This window comes from Pavona decussata, unplaced genomic scaffold, assembly GCF_977016875.1.
Source record: "Pavona decussata unplaced genomic scaffold, jaPavDecu1.1 SCAFFOLD_269, whole genome shotgun sequence".
Lineage (NCBI taxonomy): Eukaryota > Metazoa > Cnidaria > Anthozoa > Scleractinia > Agariciidae > Pavona > Pavona decussata.
In genome coordinates, this window is record NW_028145671.1 from 1944 (window position 1) to 22500 (window position 20557).

The window sequence follows — 20557 nt, forward strand, 5'->3', positions numbered from 1 at the left end:
AAGGGGAGCAGGAACCGCGCAGTGGTGAGGGTACTCGCCTCTCACCAATAAGGCCCGGGTTCGATTCCCAGAATCGGCGTCATGTGTGGGTTGAGTTTGTTATTGGTTCTCGTCCTTGTTCCAAGAGGTTTTTCTTCGGGTACTCCGCTTTTCCCCTCTCCTCATAACCAACAGTTCCAAAAACCAATTCGATCAAATGTAGGGGGCGTTTGAACAGGTCGTTCAACATTGTTGAAAGCGTAAAAAATGTTGAAAGCTTGTTGAAAGAGAGTTGAATTAAATCTATTCAACATTTTCATTGTTCTTTAAAATGTTGAATGGCGTTGAAACCGTTTGAGCAATCCGTTCATCCAACATTTTCCCAGCGTTCTACTTTTGTTGAACGTTTTGTTAAACGAATGTTTGGGAAAATGTTGAAACCGTTTAAACGGGTTTCCTTACGGGCATGTTCTCGGAAACGTAATTCTTAGCTACTTTCTGTCACTGTTAGGATGAAATGGTTCAACTGATCACGATATCCTAAAAATATCGAAAGGTAATTACTTATTGTTGGAGAAAGTCAAAACAGTTGTGGGACGTTATGATGCTGCAAAATTGTTGCGCAGTTTTTCGTAACCTGTAAGACTTAAGTTTATATTGAACACTGTCAGCAATCACTGTTTTCTTGCTCATGTTGAACTGGACAAAGAGGTTTTTGCTGCTTGGAATCAAGTTCTGTGACCAAGCAAAGGAGGATGCAAAAAAAAAAAAAAAACAACCGGCTACATGTATAGACTTGTTTTATACCTTCTCACATTCCTAAAGTCGCAGCCGGTTTCTTGGATGTATAAACAAACGAGCTTATTACTTATACCATGATAAAAAAAAAAAAAAAAAAAAAAACGGTGGAGGATGCATTTGACTGTGACCGACCGACACCGAGTTGAAACAGTTGGATTGGTTTCAAGGTCTCAATCAAGATATGTACTGAAGTAAGGTAAAAATATCTTCCGTTATTTCCTAGTAAGCTTAAGCTTAATGATTTGTTTTCACTCCCGACGGCATGCATGAGAACTTGTCCCTTGTATGCTACTTTCGTTTCACCTCTTAGTTCTTAGGTTCCAAGGCATTTTGCTAATTGTTATTAATATTAGTTTGACGTTAAAGTTGCTAGTTTGGTATTATAAATTGAGGAAATTTATCCTGCAAACCTGAAAAAAAAAAAAAATGAGTTGGAAGACAGATAAGAATGCGTTTACAACTTTATTTTCCTCTCGATAGCCATAGGAAACAACAACTGCATACACGAATGAACATTAAACTTTTTATCTCAGGCCTTAGGTGCAATACTTCTTGAAATTAGTAAGCTAACAGCCGTTACAAGAAACAGTAAGCTTTATATTCAAAAGAAGTAATTCATTTCCTACCATGTTGAAAAACTTGACACTGATTTGTGAAAGAAATCTAATCGACTCGGCAGCTTTAATTAAGCTTAAGCTTGATTAAGTCTCCCAATGATGAATATTATTAAAAACTGGATTATTGTATAAAGCAATTCCAGGGATTTGATTGACTTAGCGGCCATGGTACATGAGCCATTACATCATGCCCGAAAACTACAGACGCGTTAAATTGTCTTCTAGTTGTTTTTGCACAGCGAAATCAGCACGATTTAGCAATACTTGTTGATTGTTTTTAATAAGAATTATTCCACTCACGGTTGTTGAATATTAGCCAACTCGGCCCTAAGCTTGTTGGCTATCTTTTATCTCATATCCAACGCGCGCTCTTGGAATGATTGTTAGTTAATATGTAATTTACGATTTGACGCTTTAATGACAGTTGGTGAGTGCACTGCAACTTTTTTGGCATAAATAAGAACGTTTTTAATACTGAGCCTTTGCCATTGAGAAGTTATGGTGTAGACTTCTTTGCGGACAGGTTTCAACAAATGAACGAACGTATTAGTGTACTTGGTGTCCCAATATTTGTCATAAACTAACCTTGTGTTAATTTGCCTCGCTAAACGGCTCGAGAAATTAGTAGAAATTTTGACAAAACGCGCGTGAAATTAATGCATTATTCGCCGCTCGCTACTCATTCACAAAATTAATGCCATTAAGAAAAGACGACAAACTGCCTTTTATCGTCACTTTTTTTTGTGAATATCTTGGAAAAAATCAGTCGAACGTGAGCGTTTTCTTTCCTTTCCTTCTCTACAGATTAACTGTTTACAATAGACGTAAAAAAAAACATCTCCATTTATCATTTCTTCATCTCCAATGATTTTCCAATAAGCAGCTGGTTTAACAAGAAGCCAATAACATTGAACCTTTATAGTTACACATGAAGCTATGTGCATAATTCGCCTCTCAAGAACACATTTTCAATATCAATGCAATCAAGAAAAAAGATAAACAGCCTTTTATCGTCATTTTTATTTCATTGTTTCTAAGAAGAAGAAAATAAATAGAACATGAACCCAAACTTTGTGCCCTTCTTCGCAGATTAATTGTTAAGTTTATAGACATGTTCTACTGCTCACGTTTATTAAATAATCATCCCTTCAATTAAACCTTTTTTCCCCAATATCAGTGAACTATTTTGCTCGGTTGTCCTTGGTGAAAATGATGTTGTTCTTGAGTTTGATTATTTCCAAGGGCAACATATATTTTTACACAAGGGAAAACTAAAGCGACTAGACAAAATAATACACCTAAATTATTTTACCATAACGTTACATGGAAATTCAAACAGTACATTAATGTGAGGACATTAATAGGCATAACCCAAAAAACTACAGTCGACTCCCAAAAACTCGATCATTTAACGGAAATTGAGAAAGGTTCGAGCTATCGGGAGTTCGAGTTATCAGGATTTGAGAACAAATGACCGGACATAAGGCAAAAAACGGTGTTTACTGTATTTTTCTATTCATACAGTGTACATTTTAGGAACGATTGCAGCTAGAGACTGAGCCGAGTGAAAATGGAACAATATTTCTAAATTATAAATCAGAACTTAACATAACATGAAACAAAACAAATCAAAACAGCAATGTTTTGGACTACAATACTGTTTGTTTTGACCTGTCACCTCTTGACAAACATGGTTCGAGTTATCGCAGGTAAAATTATATTAAATCGAAAATTACTTCGAGTTCGAGTTATCGAGCGCTCGAGTTACTGAGGATAAAATGACAGTAAATATATGACGGAAATCCATGCGAAATCGATTTTGGTTCGAGTTAGCGCGAGCTTCGAGTTAGTGAGCGTTCAAGTTATCGGGAGTCGACTGTAATTCCTATTTGTGTTTTTAAATATAACCTTCACCTCGATAGCTAAACTGTACATAACTGACTGATTTCATGACAAGGTACGTCGAAATATCAGAAACATTATAAATGCACTTCATAATACGTAATTTATTATATTGAAATAGTTTTCAATGAGAAGCAAAAACGACACCTCACTTTTTGCAATAAGCAGCTGGCTTTGTACAAAAAAAAAAAAAAAACATGAATTAAACTTGGAACACCCTTTGGGCACGATACCACTAATTATGAAGACAAGCTATGTCCAACAACTTTAGGCAACAGGCTGAATGTGTCTCGATGTTTAACTACATGAAGAGCAGCAAAGTTGCCTCACTGTTTCCTTCACTGCTTGTCTCACTTCTGTGATCTTCCAGCAGTAAAGAATCGGGTTTAGTGAGGAATTTAAGTAAAGTAAAGTTGCTGTAGATTCCCTAGCAAGCAGAAATGATGCAGTTAACTTATTCTGAGTGTTCAAAACCAGCACTATACCATATGGTAGATAGCAAACACCTAAAGCCAACTGCACCCACAGTGCACTGGACACTGTCTTTCTGTATCGCGCTATGTCGAGTGCAGCTGTTTGGCTCGGTTGAACTTGCTGAACACGAGTTCGATTACTTCGGAGAGCAACGAAAATTCTTACGTAAGAGAAAATTGAGGTGACTAAACACACTAATATAAGTATCGTACCATACCATAACATTATTTGCTCATTTATAAAGTACGTCGATGTGAAGACAATCGGTAGAATCCAAAAAACAGTTACAGTTACGTATGTTCGCTTCAAAGTCACAATTTGTCTGTATCTGAGCCCTAACAACAGGGCAAGAAGTCTGTCCACGCTTATTGCAGTGAGCGTCAACAAAGACACTGAACACAAAATATATCCTGTGACAAAACCTGCAGTATGTGTGTAGCGACAAATGTTCCATTTTTCGTATATCGCAGACATCCAAAAAATAACAGCTGGAGGCTCCACAATTAAACCAACACACAAATCAGTTGTCGCCAGGGTACGAAGCAAGAGTTTGGACGGCGCATGAAGTGAAGACTCTTTGTGAAGAGCAACTAGAATCAGAGCATTCCCCAGAAATGCAGCAACGGACAGAATACTGTTTATCATTGAAAGACATATCATCTGGCTGTGTATTCCTGCGGTGATTTCTGCTGAACAAACCTGTCCTCCGTATAAGTTCGACTCTTGATCTTCACTTAAGTTTATTACGGCCATTTTACTACAATGGAAATGGAAAAGGAGCGCCGCAATTTATAATCAATGCTGATATATAATCTGATAACAGAAGTCTAATATCACAAAGTAACCACGTGGTACACTGTTGATTTAGTTCATGAATTAAAATGATCTGAAGGTCTAGGGTGAACAATCGAGTTAAGTAGACGTTAAACCTGATGTCGAAAAAACAACCAACTGAAAAAAAACTAAGCGACTAGACAAAATAATGCACCTATCTTATTTTACCATAACGTTACATGGAAATTCAAATAGTACGTTAATGTGAGGACAATAGGCATAACCCCCCCCAACAGTCGACTCCCGATAACTCGAACATTCAACGGAAATTGAGAAAGGTTCGAGCTATCGGGAGTTCGAGTTATCAGGATTTGAGAACAAATGACCGGACATAAGGCAAAAAACGGTGTTTACTCTATATTTCTATTCATACAGAGTACATTTTAGAAAATTTAATTGTAGAGAGGTAGAGAGAAATGGAGCAATACTTCTAAATTATAAATCAGAACTTAACAAAACATGAAACAAAACAAATCAAAACAGCAAGAAGACCAGGTACAGCGAACTTTGCAGGTTTCAAAGAAAACAACGTCGGGCTACTGTACCCTAAACCAGCGAAACCTGAACTGAACTGACACACACGGCTTAAATTACAATATTTTGGACTACGATCTGTTTGTTTTGACCTGTCACGTCTTGAAAAACATGGTTCGAGTTATCGAGGGTAAAATTATATAGAAATGACCTGAAGAGAATCGAAAATTGCTTCGAGTTAGCGGAGGTTTGAGTTTTCGAGCGCTCGAGTTACTGAGGATACAAGATGCCTGCTATACTGGCATTACGCGTGATGCTGGGGCTGATTCATTTATTCCAACTGTATGCTTCGCCGATTGATAAAACTATCCTTGCTAATGGAATAGTTTGAGTCACGACGATCGCGTTACGTTATTTACCTTGTGTTACGCGACTCAGACTATTACCGGAAATGTGTGAAATTCCATTACGATAATGTAAGCTTTTCAATGACCTCTTTTAAGTCTCGCGTCGTGGTCTAAGACTGTCAAACAAAGCATGATTCCTTCGCCAGGAACTCACCAATTTCCACCGTTTTAAATGTCGGGTGCTTCTTAAAAGTTATTCTTTCGATTCACCGCTTCAAAATGGTGAAATTTCCGTTTGAAAACGGCACACTTGAGTCCACAACATGTTAACAATATGGCGCGACAATTTAATCCGTCCTTAATAAATATATCAAATGATGCGTTGACGTCACACCGGTAGGGTTGAGTGGGTCCCCTCCCTCGCGATTAAAGCGACAAGAATGGATGTTGATTGGCCTGCTGTTGTTGAAGACAATCAGAACATTACATCCCGAGTAGGAGAGGGGAGAGTTTAATGAATAAATTAATGTACCGATTTGTGACTACGAGGAAGAAAAAAAAAAAAAAAAAGAAATCGACCCGTTTTTAGACACGGTATGCCCCTTCAGGGCATCCCGCGTAAAAATTGCAGTAAATGTATGACGGAAATCCAGGCGAGATCGATTTTGGTTAGCGCAAGGTTCGAGTCAGCGAGGGTTGGAGTTATCGGGAGTCGACTGTAATTCCTATTTGTGTTTTTAAATATAACCTTCACCTCGATAGATAAAGTGTACATAAACGACTGATTTCATAACAACGTACGTCGAAATATCAGAAACATTGTAAATGCACTTCATAATACGTAATTTATTATATTAAAAATGTTAATAATGGGAAGCAAAAAGACGCCTTCCTTAATTTTAAATAAGCAGCTGGCTTTGTACAAACAACATGAATAAAACTTGGAACACGCTGTAGTCACGGTACCACTAATTATGAAAAAAGCTATAACTAACAATTTTAGGTAACAGGCTGAATGTATGTCCATGTTTAATTGCATGAAGAGCAGCAAAGTTGTCTCACTGTTTCCTTCACTGCCTGTTTCACTTCTCTGATCTTCCAGCAGTAAAGAATCGGGTTTAGTGAGGAATTTAAGTAAAGTTAAGTAAAGCTGCTGTAGCTTCCCTAGCAAGGAGAAAGGATACAGTTAACGTCTTCTGAGTGTTCAAAAAGAGTACTATACCATATGGTAGATAACAAATACCAAAAGCTAACTTCACCCACAGTGCACTGGCACTGTCTTTCTGACGGTGAATGAAATGAAGACTCCTTGTGATCAAAGTTTTTCTAAGAAATGCAGCAACGGACAGAAAACTGTTTATCACTGAAAGACATATCAGCTGGCTGTGTATTCCTCCGGTGATTTCTGCTGAACAAATCTGTCCTCCGTATAATTTCGACTCCATTTTACTACAATGCATACACAAAAGAAGCGCCGCAATTTATAAGCTATACCGGTACACTGTTGATTTAGTTCATGAAGAAAAATAATCTGAATGACTAGGGAGAACAATCAAGTTAAGTAGACGTTAAACCTGATGTCGGTTTATCTTTGTTGTATTTTTTATTTCGCAAGAGGAAATATTCAACGAATACAAGAAGCTTAGTCTCATTAGTCATACAAATGACTAGCTTCTTCGAGTTTGCACGTCACCCGATAATTAGAGAAATTTAGGATAACGTCAAAAACGCAGATTGGCGTTTAAATTTCCTCAAAACAATAAGTAAACAGATGAGAATAGTGTAAAATAATTCAGGCCTTTGATGGCAACGCGAAACCACTCAACTTACATTGGAACCGTGGTCAGATGGTCACTTTAATTTTACTTTTTGACGTTTGTTGTAAACGTGATTCTAAGTCTCTTTAATTAAAGGGGCCTGGCCAGGCCGTTCTGACCTTCAGTTGTTAATAAACCATCAGAGCGTAAACAACTAACAAACAACACGTGTCTTTTTCACCTTGATAGATACACTCGATTGCAAAAACGTTGACATCTAAAAAGCATAAATTGTGAACGATGAGACCCAACGGATTTGTGGGTTGTGTTTAAACAATAACCTCATTTCCATACTCAATAATTACCATTCTCTTTCTTTGCAATAAAAAAATGTAGTGCTGACTTAATTCTTCTGAATTATTTCCTACCAAATATTGCCTAAGTTCATTGCTTGCTTGAACTTAGGCAAATCTCGAATTGTATTTCACTCAAATTGGCCCTTGTTGGCCAACTTGGACACTTTAAGGAAAGCTTGGACAGTTTCCATCATTCACAACGTGCAACTTATTTTGGTCATCAACAGTCGCACGAGAATAGAGTATTATGTAAATAAATTTAGTACACTTATACCCATAAAGCCACTGGGTCTCATCGTTCACGGTTTATGCCCGTTTTAGGTGTCAACGTTTTTGCAATCGAGTGTATACTATTTATAGACGACTGATTTCATGACAAAGGACGTCGAAATATCACAAACATTGCAAATGCACTTTGCAATACGTAATTTATTCTATAAACATAATTTATATCGCAACATTTGCCTGTTTGACCAGCTTAATGTCAAACGTGAGCTCTGTGGCAAATAACTGTGGTAAGTCCCACGCAACCGAGGAGCGTAGTGTATAGAGCCACACAACTGTGTTGGATGAATCTGGCTCTGGCCACAGAAAGACAGTGTGATTAGGGCAGTACGTGATTAATAAAACAGAATGCCGACCCAACCAGGTCGAACATTACACAAGGTTTAAACAAACAAAGAAAAAACTGGAGTAGAAACAAAAAATGCCAAGTTCCAGCCATAACAAAGTGCAATGTCACAGAGCCGAGTGCATAGGACACACCAAAGGGGCGGTCAAGTGGGTTGTACACTCATGTGGTAAAGTGAAAGCGCAAAAACATGACGAAAGCCATGAAAAGCACGGTAAAAAAAATACCGTGACCAACCTGGTCCAAAGGACCTAGTGAGCTTTGAAAGAAAACTGGGAATTACCCAGAAAATAAATAAGCAAGAGCTCATGAACAAGCACAAAATGATAAACGGCTTGATAAACAAATAAAATGGGAACTGGCAGGTATCATTCAAAGTCGATCTAATTATGAAGGCGCGACGGCCCTCAAACATCTCTCAGACTGCGAAAAAATTTGTACTTCCCTAACGTATTTAAATGAATATCATCGCGAACAAGAAAACGGGATTTGCAATTCCAAATCCCCCGGTGGCGCCAATATAAGACATAGGGAATCGGCTCTAACACTACTTTTAAATATTGAGTTAAAATGTTAACTTGAGTATTTAATGATTGAGTATTCTCGCGATAAATCGTCTGACAGACACATATAAATCGGACACCGTAAGACTCAAACAACAACCGAGTAAAGTCCTCGATCGCAGAACAAGTCTCAACGGCGAAAAGAGAAGCTAAGTCGTTGTTCCCAAGCTGTAAAATTACGATATCAGGGGCAAAAGACCCATCAACACCAAGGCCGTATTGAATAGTCTTAGCTACTGTTCTCCCTCCGGTCCCTTGCCATCACCCAAGTGAAAATTGGTCAGGAAAGACTTACTTTCAACAACCTCTAACCTAATTCAGGTCAAATTTAGATCCAGCTCGGTCTTGTCTCCCGTGGTATTGTAAAAATACGTTATTCTGCAGCTCTAGCGTCACATCTGCGGACGAGAGAGAGTCACATTTATGTCCTAACGTTAACTAAACGTACTCAATGCGAAACTCATCGTATTTGCCGATGCTGTAAGGAAAAGAGTGGAATGGTCAAAGGCCCCGAGCTAATTGGGTGGAAGGCTAATGTCTGAACCCCGAGATGAACCGTAAGAAAATGCCCAACCCACTATTGCCCAGGAGGAATGGGCAAAGGTGGAATTCCCTGATGAATAATGAGAAGCAAAAAAAAAAAAACAACAACAACAACAACCAACCAACCAACAAACAAAAAAACACCTTCCCCAATTTTACAATAAAAAGCTACAACTAACAATGTTACTCAACATGTTAAATGTGTCTCGATGTTTAACCACATATGCATGAAAAGCAGCAAAGTTGTCTCACTGTTTCTTTCACTGCGTGTCTCACGTCTCTGATCTTCCAGCATTAAAGAATGGGGTTTAATGACGAATTTAAGTAAAAGTAAAGTTGCTGTAGATTCCCTGGCAAGGAGAAGGGATGCATTTCACTTCTTCTGCCCGGAGTGTTCAAAACCAGCACTATACCATATGGTAGATAGCAAAGCCAACTGCACCCACAGTGCACTGGACACTTTCTGTATCGCGCTAGGTTCAGTGGAATATTTCGGCATGGTTTTAGGCATGGAAAACATGATTTTGTACACGAGTTAGATTATATCGGAGAAGAAAGAAAATTCTTCCATAACAACAAAGTGAGGTAAGTAAATACAGTGATATACGTATTTTACCATACCATGACATAATTTGGTAATCGACAAAGTACACTGATATGACAACAAAACCCGCCAAAATAGTTAAGCTAAAATATATTCGCTTCAAAGTTACAACTTGTCTGTATCTAAGCCGTAGCTATAGCGCCGCGTTGCCTATCTATCATCATCTATCATTTCCCAAAAACAAGGAATAATTTCTCTAATACCAAAGAAAAAGAAAAATACCGAATACTTAAAAATTGGCGCCCAGTTTCATTGCTAAGTGTGGATTATAAGATCGCTACTAACACAATAGCGACACGCCTAGAAAAAGTGCTACCACACGTAATTCACCCTTCCCAGTCAGGGTACATTAAGGGTAGATTCATTGGAGAAAGCATTCGTCAAATAACCGATATAACGGAATTTACCAAGAGTATGCAAATTCCTGGTATTGCTGTATTATTGGACTTCGAAAAAGCTTTTGATTCTGTCGAATGGGATTATTCAAAAGTGCCTTTCAAGCTTCAACTTCGGTCCTCAACAGCGTCAGTGGGTCGGAGTATTCTATAAAAACATTTCTAGTTGTGTGCTCAACAACAGCCACGCCTCGAAACATTTTTTCTTACAACGATGTGTACGTCAGGGTTGCCCTCTTTCAGGGATGTTATTTGTGATTGCTATCGAGCTTCTAGCTCGGTCAATCAGACACTCAGACATTATCAAGGGAATCAAGGTTCAAGCTAACCAAGAAGTAAAGCTAACTCAGTACGCAGACGACACAACCGCTCTGTTAGCTGATGTACAATCGGTTTCGAACCTCTTCAATTTGTTGACCAAATTTGAAAGTTGTTCTGGATTAAAGATAAATCAATCGCAATCTGAAATGCTTTGGCTAGGATCACTAAGTCACCGGAAGGACGCAATTTTTAACCTTCGGCTCAGTCATGAACCAGTATATGCCTTAGGCGTTCACTTTTCTTACAACCACGAAACCGCTGTTAAAAAAAAAATTCTCAGAAAAATTGGAAACATTTAAAAAAGACCCTTAATATGTGGTCTTAAAGAGACATCTCATTACAAGGTAGAATAATATATTGTCAAAACCTTAGCCCTGTCCAAGCTTATATTTGTCTGTAGTGTCTTGGAAACCCCGGAGCATTTTGCAGACGAAGTTAACAAACTAACTTTTGATTTTATTTGGAACCATAAACCAGCGAAGATTCGTAAAACAACTTTGATTAAAAATAAAAAAGAAGGCGGTTTAGGAATGAAAGATTTCTCTTTCTTCGATAAAGCGTTGAAACTTACTTGGGTAAAACGCCTTTGTTCCGGAATTGACGCTCCGTGGAAGTATATTCCAACCTAATTCTTAGCCAATGTAGGTGGAATAGAGCTGTTTAATTGTAATTATGACACGAAACTTCTTAATCTTAACAAACACACTCCGTTGTTCTATAAACAAGTCATTTGTTATTGGCAAGAAATTGAGCAAAGCACTCCTGAAAACAAAGAAGCAGTGCTTCAGGAAATCATTTGGAACAACAGATTTATGAAGGTTAAAGGGAAAATCCGTTTTTTACTCCAAATGGCGCCAAAACGGCATCACGCAGATAATAGATCTCTTCGACATTCAGGAAAACTGCTATTTTCCGTTTGAAGTGCTAGCCAATAAATTTCATATAAAAAGATGTCATTTTTTACACTATCACAGCCTTGTATCGGCCATCCCGAGTGAATGGAAAAAACTTTTGTTCAAAAATGAAAGTAGTCCAACGCCTGCATTAGGCTCGTGTATTTTAAGTAAACCCCTCTCCTGTAACATTTTATATCAAGAACTTCTTGCCCGGCAAAAATTACCACCTCCCACTGCTGAAAAAAGGTTTGGATATTATAACTTTCAGCGTGACGATTTTTCTTAGATTTATCTTTTACCATTTAAAGCTACAAAAGAAACAAAATTAATTATGTTCCAATACAAAATCATTCACCATATCTTATTTACTAACTCATTATTGTACAAACTGAAAAAAGTTTCGTCTCCGCACTGTCCGTTCTGCCCAGCAATACACCAAACTGTTACACACTTGTTTGTTGAATGTGTGCAACCTTCAGTTAGTTCTTTCCCCCCAAGACGTTATATATGGAATCATTCGCCAACTGAACCCACCATGTTTAGCCCTCAATCATCTCATAATACTTGGAAAGTATTTCCTTTACGTTAATGCGCTAAATAACAAAAAATCTTCTCTTGTTGACTTTAAAATATTAGTACAGGATAAGATACAATTAGAAAAACACATAGCGGTCACCTCGGGCCAACAGAAGCTTTTCTTTGCTAAATGGCAGAATTTTGCACATTTTTGTTGAATGTATATATAAGATCGTTTTCTGTAAATGTCCTGTATCTTAATTTATGTAGTATTTGTAAACTTTGTTGTTTTGTGTGTTGTAAACTTAACGTTGTAATACTATGTAATATTTCTGTCATATTACTATGTAATACTTTGTTAACAATGTAATATTACTATCAATAGTTTTATGTTAGTATTGTAAAATGTATTATTGCAAATATCCTTTGAAAAGAAACAAACTAAAGATGATTAAAAAAAAAAAAGCTACAGCTAACAATGTCACTCAACATGTTAAATGTGTCTCGATGTTTAACCGCATATGCATGAAAAGCAGCATAGTTGTCTCACTGTTTCCTTCACTGTTTGTCTCACGTCTCTGATCTTCCAGTATTAAAGAATGGGGCTTAATGAGGAATTTAAGTAAAAGTAAAGTTGCTGTAGCCGATTCTCTGGCAAGGAGAAGGGATGCATTTCACTTCTTCTGCCCGGAGTGTTCAAAACCAGCACTATACCATATGGTAGATAGCAAAGCCAACTGCACCCACAGTGCACTGGACACTTTCTGTATTGCGCTAGGTTCAGTGGAATTTTTCGGCTTGGTTTCAGGCATGGAAAACATGATTTTGTACACGAGTTAGATTATATCGGAGAAGAAAGAAAATTTTTAAGTAAACACAGTGATATTCGTATCTTACCATACCATGACATAATTTGGTAATCGACAAAGTACACTGATGTGACAACAAAACCCCCCAAAATAGTTAAGCATAAAATGTATTTGCTTCAAAGTTACAACTTGTCTGTATCTAAGCCGTAGCGCCGCGTTGCTTATCTATCATTAGGGACCTTACGAATGCAAGACGGCAACGCCAACGAAAACGTCACTTGAAACCTTTATTTCATTTGTGTTACTTCGCGATTATTTTAACTCGTTTTACTTTTACACAAACGACAAACTACCCAGTTACAGTTTAGTTTTCACATTACTCCATCAGTGAACTGATGTCAAGGACGAATGATGGCTTAAGGCTTTCCCTTGTTGTAAGGTGCCTTATCGTGATCAATTTGTCAATGCACGAAGGTATTAGTATTGTACTGTAATATATTTAGTACCCAGAATGCTTAGTGTAATACATTACATTAAGTACCCAGAATGCTGTACAATAAAGTTGTTGTTCAGAACCACGAAAGAACCGCCATGTTGTCTGGTGTGTTTTAGACAAAATATCAAATTTTGGCGACGGGAATTGGGATTTTCTCTACAGAGTTCAATAGTGTATGGTTTTTAGACAACACTGTGTGTGTTGTGGCGTACAGGATGACCAGCATTAGTGCGGGTGAACTATTTGGGCGTCTAGGCAAGTTCAACGCCGAGCGCGAAACATGTAGAGAGGAAGGAAATGTTCTTTACCGCTAATAACGTCGTGGAGACAACGGGAGAGGGAAGTGCTTCCATTGCAATTATGGTGAATTTCTGGATCGCACCTTATGAGACCGTTTCGTGTGTGGGCTGAGCAACATCAAGATACAAAACAAACTTTTGAACACTGAGAGCTTCACTTTTGAAAGGGCTTGTAGCATTGTGGCGGATAGGACCACCCAAGAGTTTCACCCAACAGGCAGTGAAAGCAGTCAAGTGAACAAGCTAACAGGACAAAGCAGTAAAAACAATGAACAATCATTATGTCAATATTATAAAAGGTGTTCGTCATCGAGGTTTAAAATGATAGCTGAGTTAATCGTTTATCTCACGATTGAGTCACAAAGATGTGGATCGCGACGTTTCGACCGCTATACTGCTGGTCTTCATCAGGCGATGCTGTCGACTGATTGCGTAACAGTATAAGTAGCACCTTGGTTTGTATTGATTGGTGCGTTTCGATTCGCTCTTAGGTTGTTGTTGATTGGAGAATTTCAATCCTTGTCGTTCAGGCTAGAAATTGTTCCCTCGGCGGTCCGCCTTGGTACCGATCGGCTGCTGTGTTCTTTGATCGTGGGTATCCACGCTTCTAAAATTTCAATTCCAGTATCCCTGTTGATGTTGTCAGGGTGAAGTCTTATGTGAATAGCCTCTTTTACCCTCCGGGTGTACCAATGTGGGTCTCGGTCAACAAACTTAACCTCATCCCAGAGCAGATAGTGGCCCGTCGCATTTCTGTGTTCTGAAACGGCGGAGGATTGGGTTCGAGCAAGCCGTATGTCTCTATCGTGTTCTTTAATCCTTTCGTGAATAGATCTTCCCGTCTCTCCAATATAGACCTTGCCAAACTCGCAGGGAATCTTGTAGACTAATCCGTCGTGTTTTGCAGGATCGGCAGTGTCCTTAGGTCGCACTAGGTGTGATCTAAGTGTTGTGTCAGATCTGAAAACTGTCTGTATGCCTTGCTGTTGTAGGCAACGGTGAAGAGCCTCTGATAACCCTTTGACGTATGGTAGCACCGCAGTAGATTTAATGTCAGGCGCAGGTTCTTTTGTGGCTGTTTGTTTCTTTGTTTTCGTAATGTTTTTCACAAACGATAACCGTTAGAAACAAGAACTGATTAGAGATGTTTCTTTTCTTGTGATATAAATGGTGGTTTAGTTATGAGGTGTTTCGATCTATCGTACAGGCACTTGACAATACTGCGTTTTACAGATTGTGGGTGGTGTGAATCATGCGATAAGTACTGTTTAATGTTTGTAGGCTTTCTGTAAACACTGGTAGAGAGGTAGCCATCCGAATCTCTACATACCAAAGTGTCAAGAAAGGGTATGGTGTTCTTGGTCTCAGTTTCCATAGTGAGCGGATCGTCGGTTGTTGACTATTAAGGTGTTGCGGGAAATGTCAACTTTGTCACGACTCAAGATGGTAAAGGTGTCATCCACATAGCGTTTCCAAATCTTAGGCATACAAGGCGTGGAAGTCAAAGCTTGTTCTTCAAAATCCTCCATGTAGAGGTTAGCTATGGCAGCGGATACTGGGCTACCCAAGGCTGCTCCCTCTTGTTGCTCATAAATTAATCCATCATACTGGAATTATGTGGATCTTAGAACGAACTCCAAGAGATCCGGAATCTGTGTAGGTGTTAAAGTCGTGCGGTTAGCAAGACACGGGTCAGCCTCTAGTTTCCGTAACGCGGCCTGTACCACGCCTTCGTTTGGTACGTTTGTGAACAGTGATTCTACAGTCGAACCTGTATATAACGGCCACCCTCGGGACTTGAGTAACTGGCCGCTTAACACAGATGGCCGCTTAATACAGGATTGCTAAAAATACTCACTGGGCGTGGTCTAATGTAAATTTTAATGGCGTATCATACAAAAACACTTCATGCAAGGAAACAATAGGACAATCAACACTCTTTCAAGTGATCAATACCTTAAACAAAGTTCAGTGCCAACTTGTAACTTAACGGTATAATATACGTAACATTGTGTAAAAGTACTATACAATAAATTGTCCTCTACTCTCCTACGGTACACAGTGCTCTATTTCTATGACTTACAATTCACAACAAAAGATCTCATTCCGTCATTTCATAGTTGTTACGCTCAATGTTCAATGTCACATGGCTGAAGAACAAGTTAATTAAAGAGGAATTTCTTGCTAAAGAGTGAAGCATATTCAAAACAAACCTTTTTTTTAGCATTCGTGATATGGTACTGTACTTCAGCACGTTTGCGGACATCTGAGAAGCGTTAACTATATTAAACGGCCGAGTATCAGCTTACAGTAGCTTTGCACATGTTATTTCTTTATAGTGATGCTGGATCGCATTTTAAACACAATAAAATACCGCTTAAAATAACATATGGCTTAGTTTCCATTCAAGGGTGGCCGCTTAATACAGGTAAAAATAACAAAGAAAGACAAACATAGGACTGCTACAGGGTGGCCGCGGCCGCTTAATGGAGGTAGCCGCCTAAAACAGGTAACAAATACAGCGTTTGTATGAGCAAACAACCGGGACTTTAAAAACTGACCGCTTAATAGAGGTTGGCCGCTTAATACAGGGCCGTTATATACAGGTTCGACTGTACGTCAAAAGACACCATGATCTCGCTTTCTAGTACCCTTTCCCCGTTGATAGTGGACACGAAATGAGCTGAGTTGTTGACCGTATACTTTAATTTCCCTGTTAAGGGAGATAACGCATCGGCTAGGTAGGAAGACAGATCGTTCACACAAGAAACTATAGGTTTTAGTGGTGTATTTACCTTGTATATCTTAGGAAGGTCATAGATTCTAGGCGGTTGCTTATGTTTGGGCCTGATCTTATTATATACGGACTCTGTCAGGTGCCCACCTCGCTTCAGGTTCAGAAGCTTTTCAGTCAACTTTCGGCTCAAACGATCCGTTGGGTCTTTATTAAGAAGTCGGTATGGACCCTTCTCGATCAGTGTTTTCATTTTATCGTCATAGGAGTTTTTGTCTAGCACTACACTGGCACGACCTTTGTCTGCCGCGAGGTTGAATCTGCAATAAGACCACTTGACGCAGAACAGGCAGACATTATCAGGAGAAACGTAAACTCTATCCTCCAGAAGGCTAAGCCTCCTGAACCTAACATCACCAGGGAGATGAAACAAGCTCTCAAAGGTTTAAAAGAGGATAAGAACATTATAATTCTCCCGGCAGACAAAGGCCAATATTTTATGCCTCTTGCAGACTAAGCTCAAGTAAGAGAAATTAAGCCCAGATGGAACGCGAAGCTTTGTCCACTGTATATAGGGTTAAGAAGTTTCACCAATTCCTATATGGACGAAAGTTCACATTAGTAATGGACCTCCAGCCGTTGTTAGCTATTTTAGGCCCAAAAGCCGCAATTCCCACGCTGGCAGCTGCCCGTATGCAGCGTTGGGGCCTCATCCTTTCAGCATATGACTATCAGATTGAATACCGTAAATCTGATGAACATGATAACGGCGATGCGCTCTCCAGGTTGCCTTGTGAAGATTCAAATATAGGCAGCGAAAGTGAAATTTACAGTGTGAGGTCCATTGATAAGAATTTTTCTATAATTGCAAAGGATATTGGGAAGGCTACACTACTGGACCCTGTACTTAGCAAAGTATTTGATTTAGTCATGAGTGAGTGGCCTGAAAAATGTGATGAGAAAAAACCCTCTTGCGAACAAAATTGTGTTCTGTGGGGCTCATTCCGTAAGTGTTTAGAGAGAAAATGCTAAAGGAATTACATTGGGAACATCCTGGCATGTGTGCAATGAAAGCAATAGCTCGCACCTGTGTGTGGTGGCCGAAAATGGCTGAGGAGATTGAGAGAGAAATAAAATTATGCTCAGTTTTTCGGATATGAGGAGCTCCCCACCTAGTGCCCCTCTGATACCCTGGAAATGGGCTACGCGACCCTTTCAGCGTAGTCACATCGATTTTTGTCAAAAAGGCAGTGACTATTTTCTGTTGGTGGTTGATATTCGCACATGACCTCAATCACTGCAGGACACACCATAAATGAGCTGCGTCTGATATTTACCCAAATGGCTTGCCAGAGGAAGTAGTATCAGATAATGGACCATAATTCATTTCAAATGAATTTGCTGAGTTCATGAACAGAAATGGCATTTAACACACCCTAGTCCCGCCTTACCACCCACAATCGAATGGGGCAGCTGAAAGGTCAGTCAGGATTGTAAAGGAGACACTAGTCAAACAGGTGTTAGAGGGTAACAAGGGTAGCTCTATGAAACACAGACTTGCAGACTTTCTGTTAAGATAACGTACTACCCCACAGAGCACCACAGGTGCTACTCCAGCTGATTTTTTTTTTGTTTTTTTCTTTTAAATAAATTTTTATTATGCGTTATGTTACAATGTTACAAGTACTTACACTAATGACATTACTGTTACAATTACAACAGTTCACAACTCTACAGCTGGACTACTTACTTGCGCATTAAGCACAATTTACTACAAAATACATATAAACTTTCACATGTTCATTACTTCTGTACTTTATAATAAATGAACAAAGTATAATCTGACATATCCAAAGAATTATTATACATTATAGTATACTAGAATAGATAATTTCAAATGAGTCTTAATATATATTTTTATTTCTAAGATTTATTTTAATCGTCTTTTTGTCTAATTTCATATAATTTAATTCTGCTTATCTTTGGTGAAAGAGAGAAATAACGAGCATAAAGAACAAAGTTAATTATACTGCTTATAGAAACACGATATTCAGCAATATCAGGCTAACCGTAGATAGAAGAAAACGCGACATGATACTTAAACGTGACTTTGTAGCATTAAAGGAAAAATTGCCATTTTTTGAAGAACCACTAGTTTTCTTTGCTTGTACTGCTATATATCTCTCCAGATCAATTTTTCCTGCACCAAGTCTTTGAAGTCCACGAAATGAAGTCTAGCTTCATTAATTGCACATTTGTACAGAAAAAATTTTCCAAGAAGAACGAGATGGTTGAGGGTTAAACACGAAGTAAAATTGTCTACTAGACCATATATAATATTGTTTTTTGTTAGGGTAGCTGTCGTCTTACAACGGTAGTTATACCAAACCAAAAATTCAGACCAGAAGGGCTTGGGCTTGGGGGCAACTGACGAACAAATGCAAAATTGTTTGATCGGTATTAATGCAAAAGGGACACTCCGCCGAGTTAGTCTTCTTCATTTTGTACAATAGGCTATTGGTGCAAAGTATATTGTGTATAATCTTGTACTGAAAGATCGCTAATTTGATTTCTTTCGTAGCGCAAAACGGTAGAGAGTAAATTATGCGACGCTGATTAAGGTCGTAACCGCATTTGTTAACCTTTTGTCAGCTGTAGGGGGCGGAAGATTTTTAAGACTTAATAACGAGTTATAAATCGCTTTACAGGTCAACTTCTCAATGACTAATTGGTTAGTAACAGTCTCTTCTGGATCTAAAATGTTTACAGTCAACCCAGGTCACGCGTGAACGATATTTTTGAAATTTGAACGGAGTTTTGAAATTTACATGTCAGTTTTCAAAATTTCAGAGTTCCCGTATAAATTTCCCTAGCTTATTGACAGTATAAAGCTATGAATTTTTCTTTACATTGCAAAATTGAATATTTCAAGAATAACAATTGTTTCCCAAGTATTTTGAATCTTTTTTTCAGTTAATGCGTCTTTTTCGGAACGATTTCCAGAGAGATGTCCAACATTTCATTCACACGTCGGACATTACAAAGAGAAATTCGAATGTTCATTTCATTCTTGGAATTACTGTTCACGCGTGACCTGGATTGATTGTAAGCGATCTTTCCACTGGTGAGATATTGCAGACAAACGTCCATAGTACTGTAAAAAGTTACATTTTACATTGAATTTGCGCTTGAACTTGTTGAAAGTGAGGAAGTTGTTTTCAGATCCGTCTAATAATGAAGAGAGATGCTGAATGCCAGCACGGTGCCAGCTCCGGATGAACACTGACACTTTATTTATTTTGATAAATTTGTTGTTCCAAATTATTTGGTTGAGCACCTCCCCTTTAGATTGTGGGGCGTCCAAGTTACGGAAATCCTGCCAGTAGATTATTAAGTTTTTATAGAAAGATGGAAGCTGGTCGCTTAATTTCAAATACTTAGCGTCGTAGCTACAACGAAACAGAAGGTTTCCACCAACATTGGGAAGGAGGGATGTAGGGATGATTTTCCAAGGGGACAATTCATCCGAGCACAGACGTTTTACCCAACACAGCTTTAAAGCTTTGTCGAACAGCGCAAAATCAGTCATGTTAAGACCTCCTTCTTTTTTGCACTTCAAGATTGTGGTCTTTTTAATTTTCGGATTTTTGTATTTCCATATTTAATCAAAAATTATTTTGTTGACTTCGCCTGTGAAGGAGTCCGGTGAATCTAGTACGCTGCAAACGAAGGTTAGTTTCGAAAAAGCAAGGGTTTTAACTATATTTATTCTACCATAGATCGACATGTCTCTTGACGACCAAATATTTAAAATTTTCTTAAGTGAGGCTAATTTATCAAAAAAATTCTTTTGTGCCGCTAGCTTATCGTCGTAAGAAAAGTAGACACCAAGAGCTAGAATAGGCTCTTCATTAAGTTTGAGATTATGGATTTTGTCTTTACGGAAGCGATCTGACCCCAGCCAGAGCAGCTCTGATTTTGATTCATTAATTCGAAGCCCCGAACACTTTTCGAATTGTGATAGTAATTCAAAGAGATGGAGTATTGACTCCGAATCCTCTAAAATGACGGTTGTGTCGTCCGCGTATTGTGCGAGCTCAACGGTTTTTCCGGGCTCGATATCTATGCCTTTTATCGCATCCGAGTTTCTTATAGCATTTCCAAGAATTTCTATGCTTATTATGAACAGTAAACCCGAGAGCGGGCACC

General features: G+C 38.6%; 1 protein-coding gene and 1 long non-coding RNA gene across 3 annotated transcripts; one reads left to right on the forward strand and one right to left on the reverse strand.

The window, feature by feature from the left end:
* Positions 1-2244: 2244 nt before the first annotated feature.
* LOC146455785 (histamine H2 receptor-like) lies at positions 2245-6871 on the reverse strand. 2 transcript variants are annotated; one of them, XM_085093772.1, is made up of 2 exons: positions 6613-6871; positions 2245-4495 (listed from the first exon to the last, which is right to left on the reverse strand). In XM_085093772.1, exon 2 carries the CDS (start codon positions 4431-4433, stop codon positions 3597-3599), a length of 837 nt encoding a protein of 278 aa, XP_084949898.1. In that variant the 5' UTR covers positions 4434-4495; positions 6613-6871; the 3' UTR covers positions 2245-3596. The 2 variants fall into 2 exon arrangements, with proteins under 2 accessions (XP_084949898.1, XP_084949897.1); XM_085093771.1 differs by lacking the exon at positions 6613-6871 and having other exon boundaries at positions 2245-4956.
* An 8594-nt stretch (positions 6872-15465) lies between these two features.
* LOC146455786 (uncharacterized) lies at positions 15466-16109 on the forward strand. The gene is made up of 2 exons (XR_014858950.1): positions 15466-15675; positions 15919-16109. It is a non-coding gene; the product is annotated as an uncharacterized LOC146455786 (long non-coding RNA).
* Positions 16110-20557: the final 4448 nt, after the last annotated feature.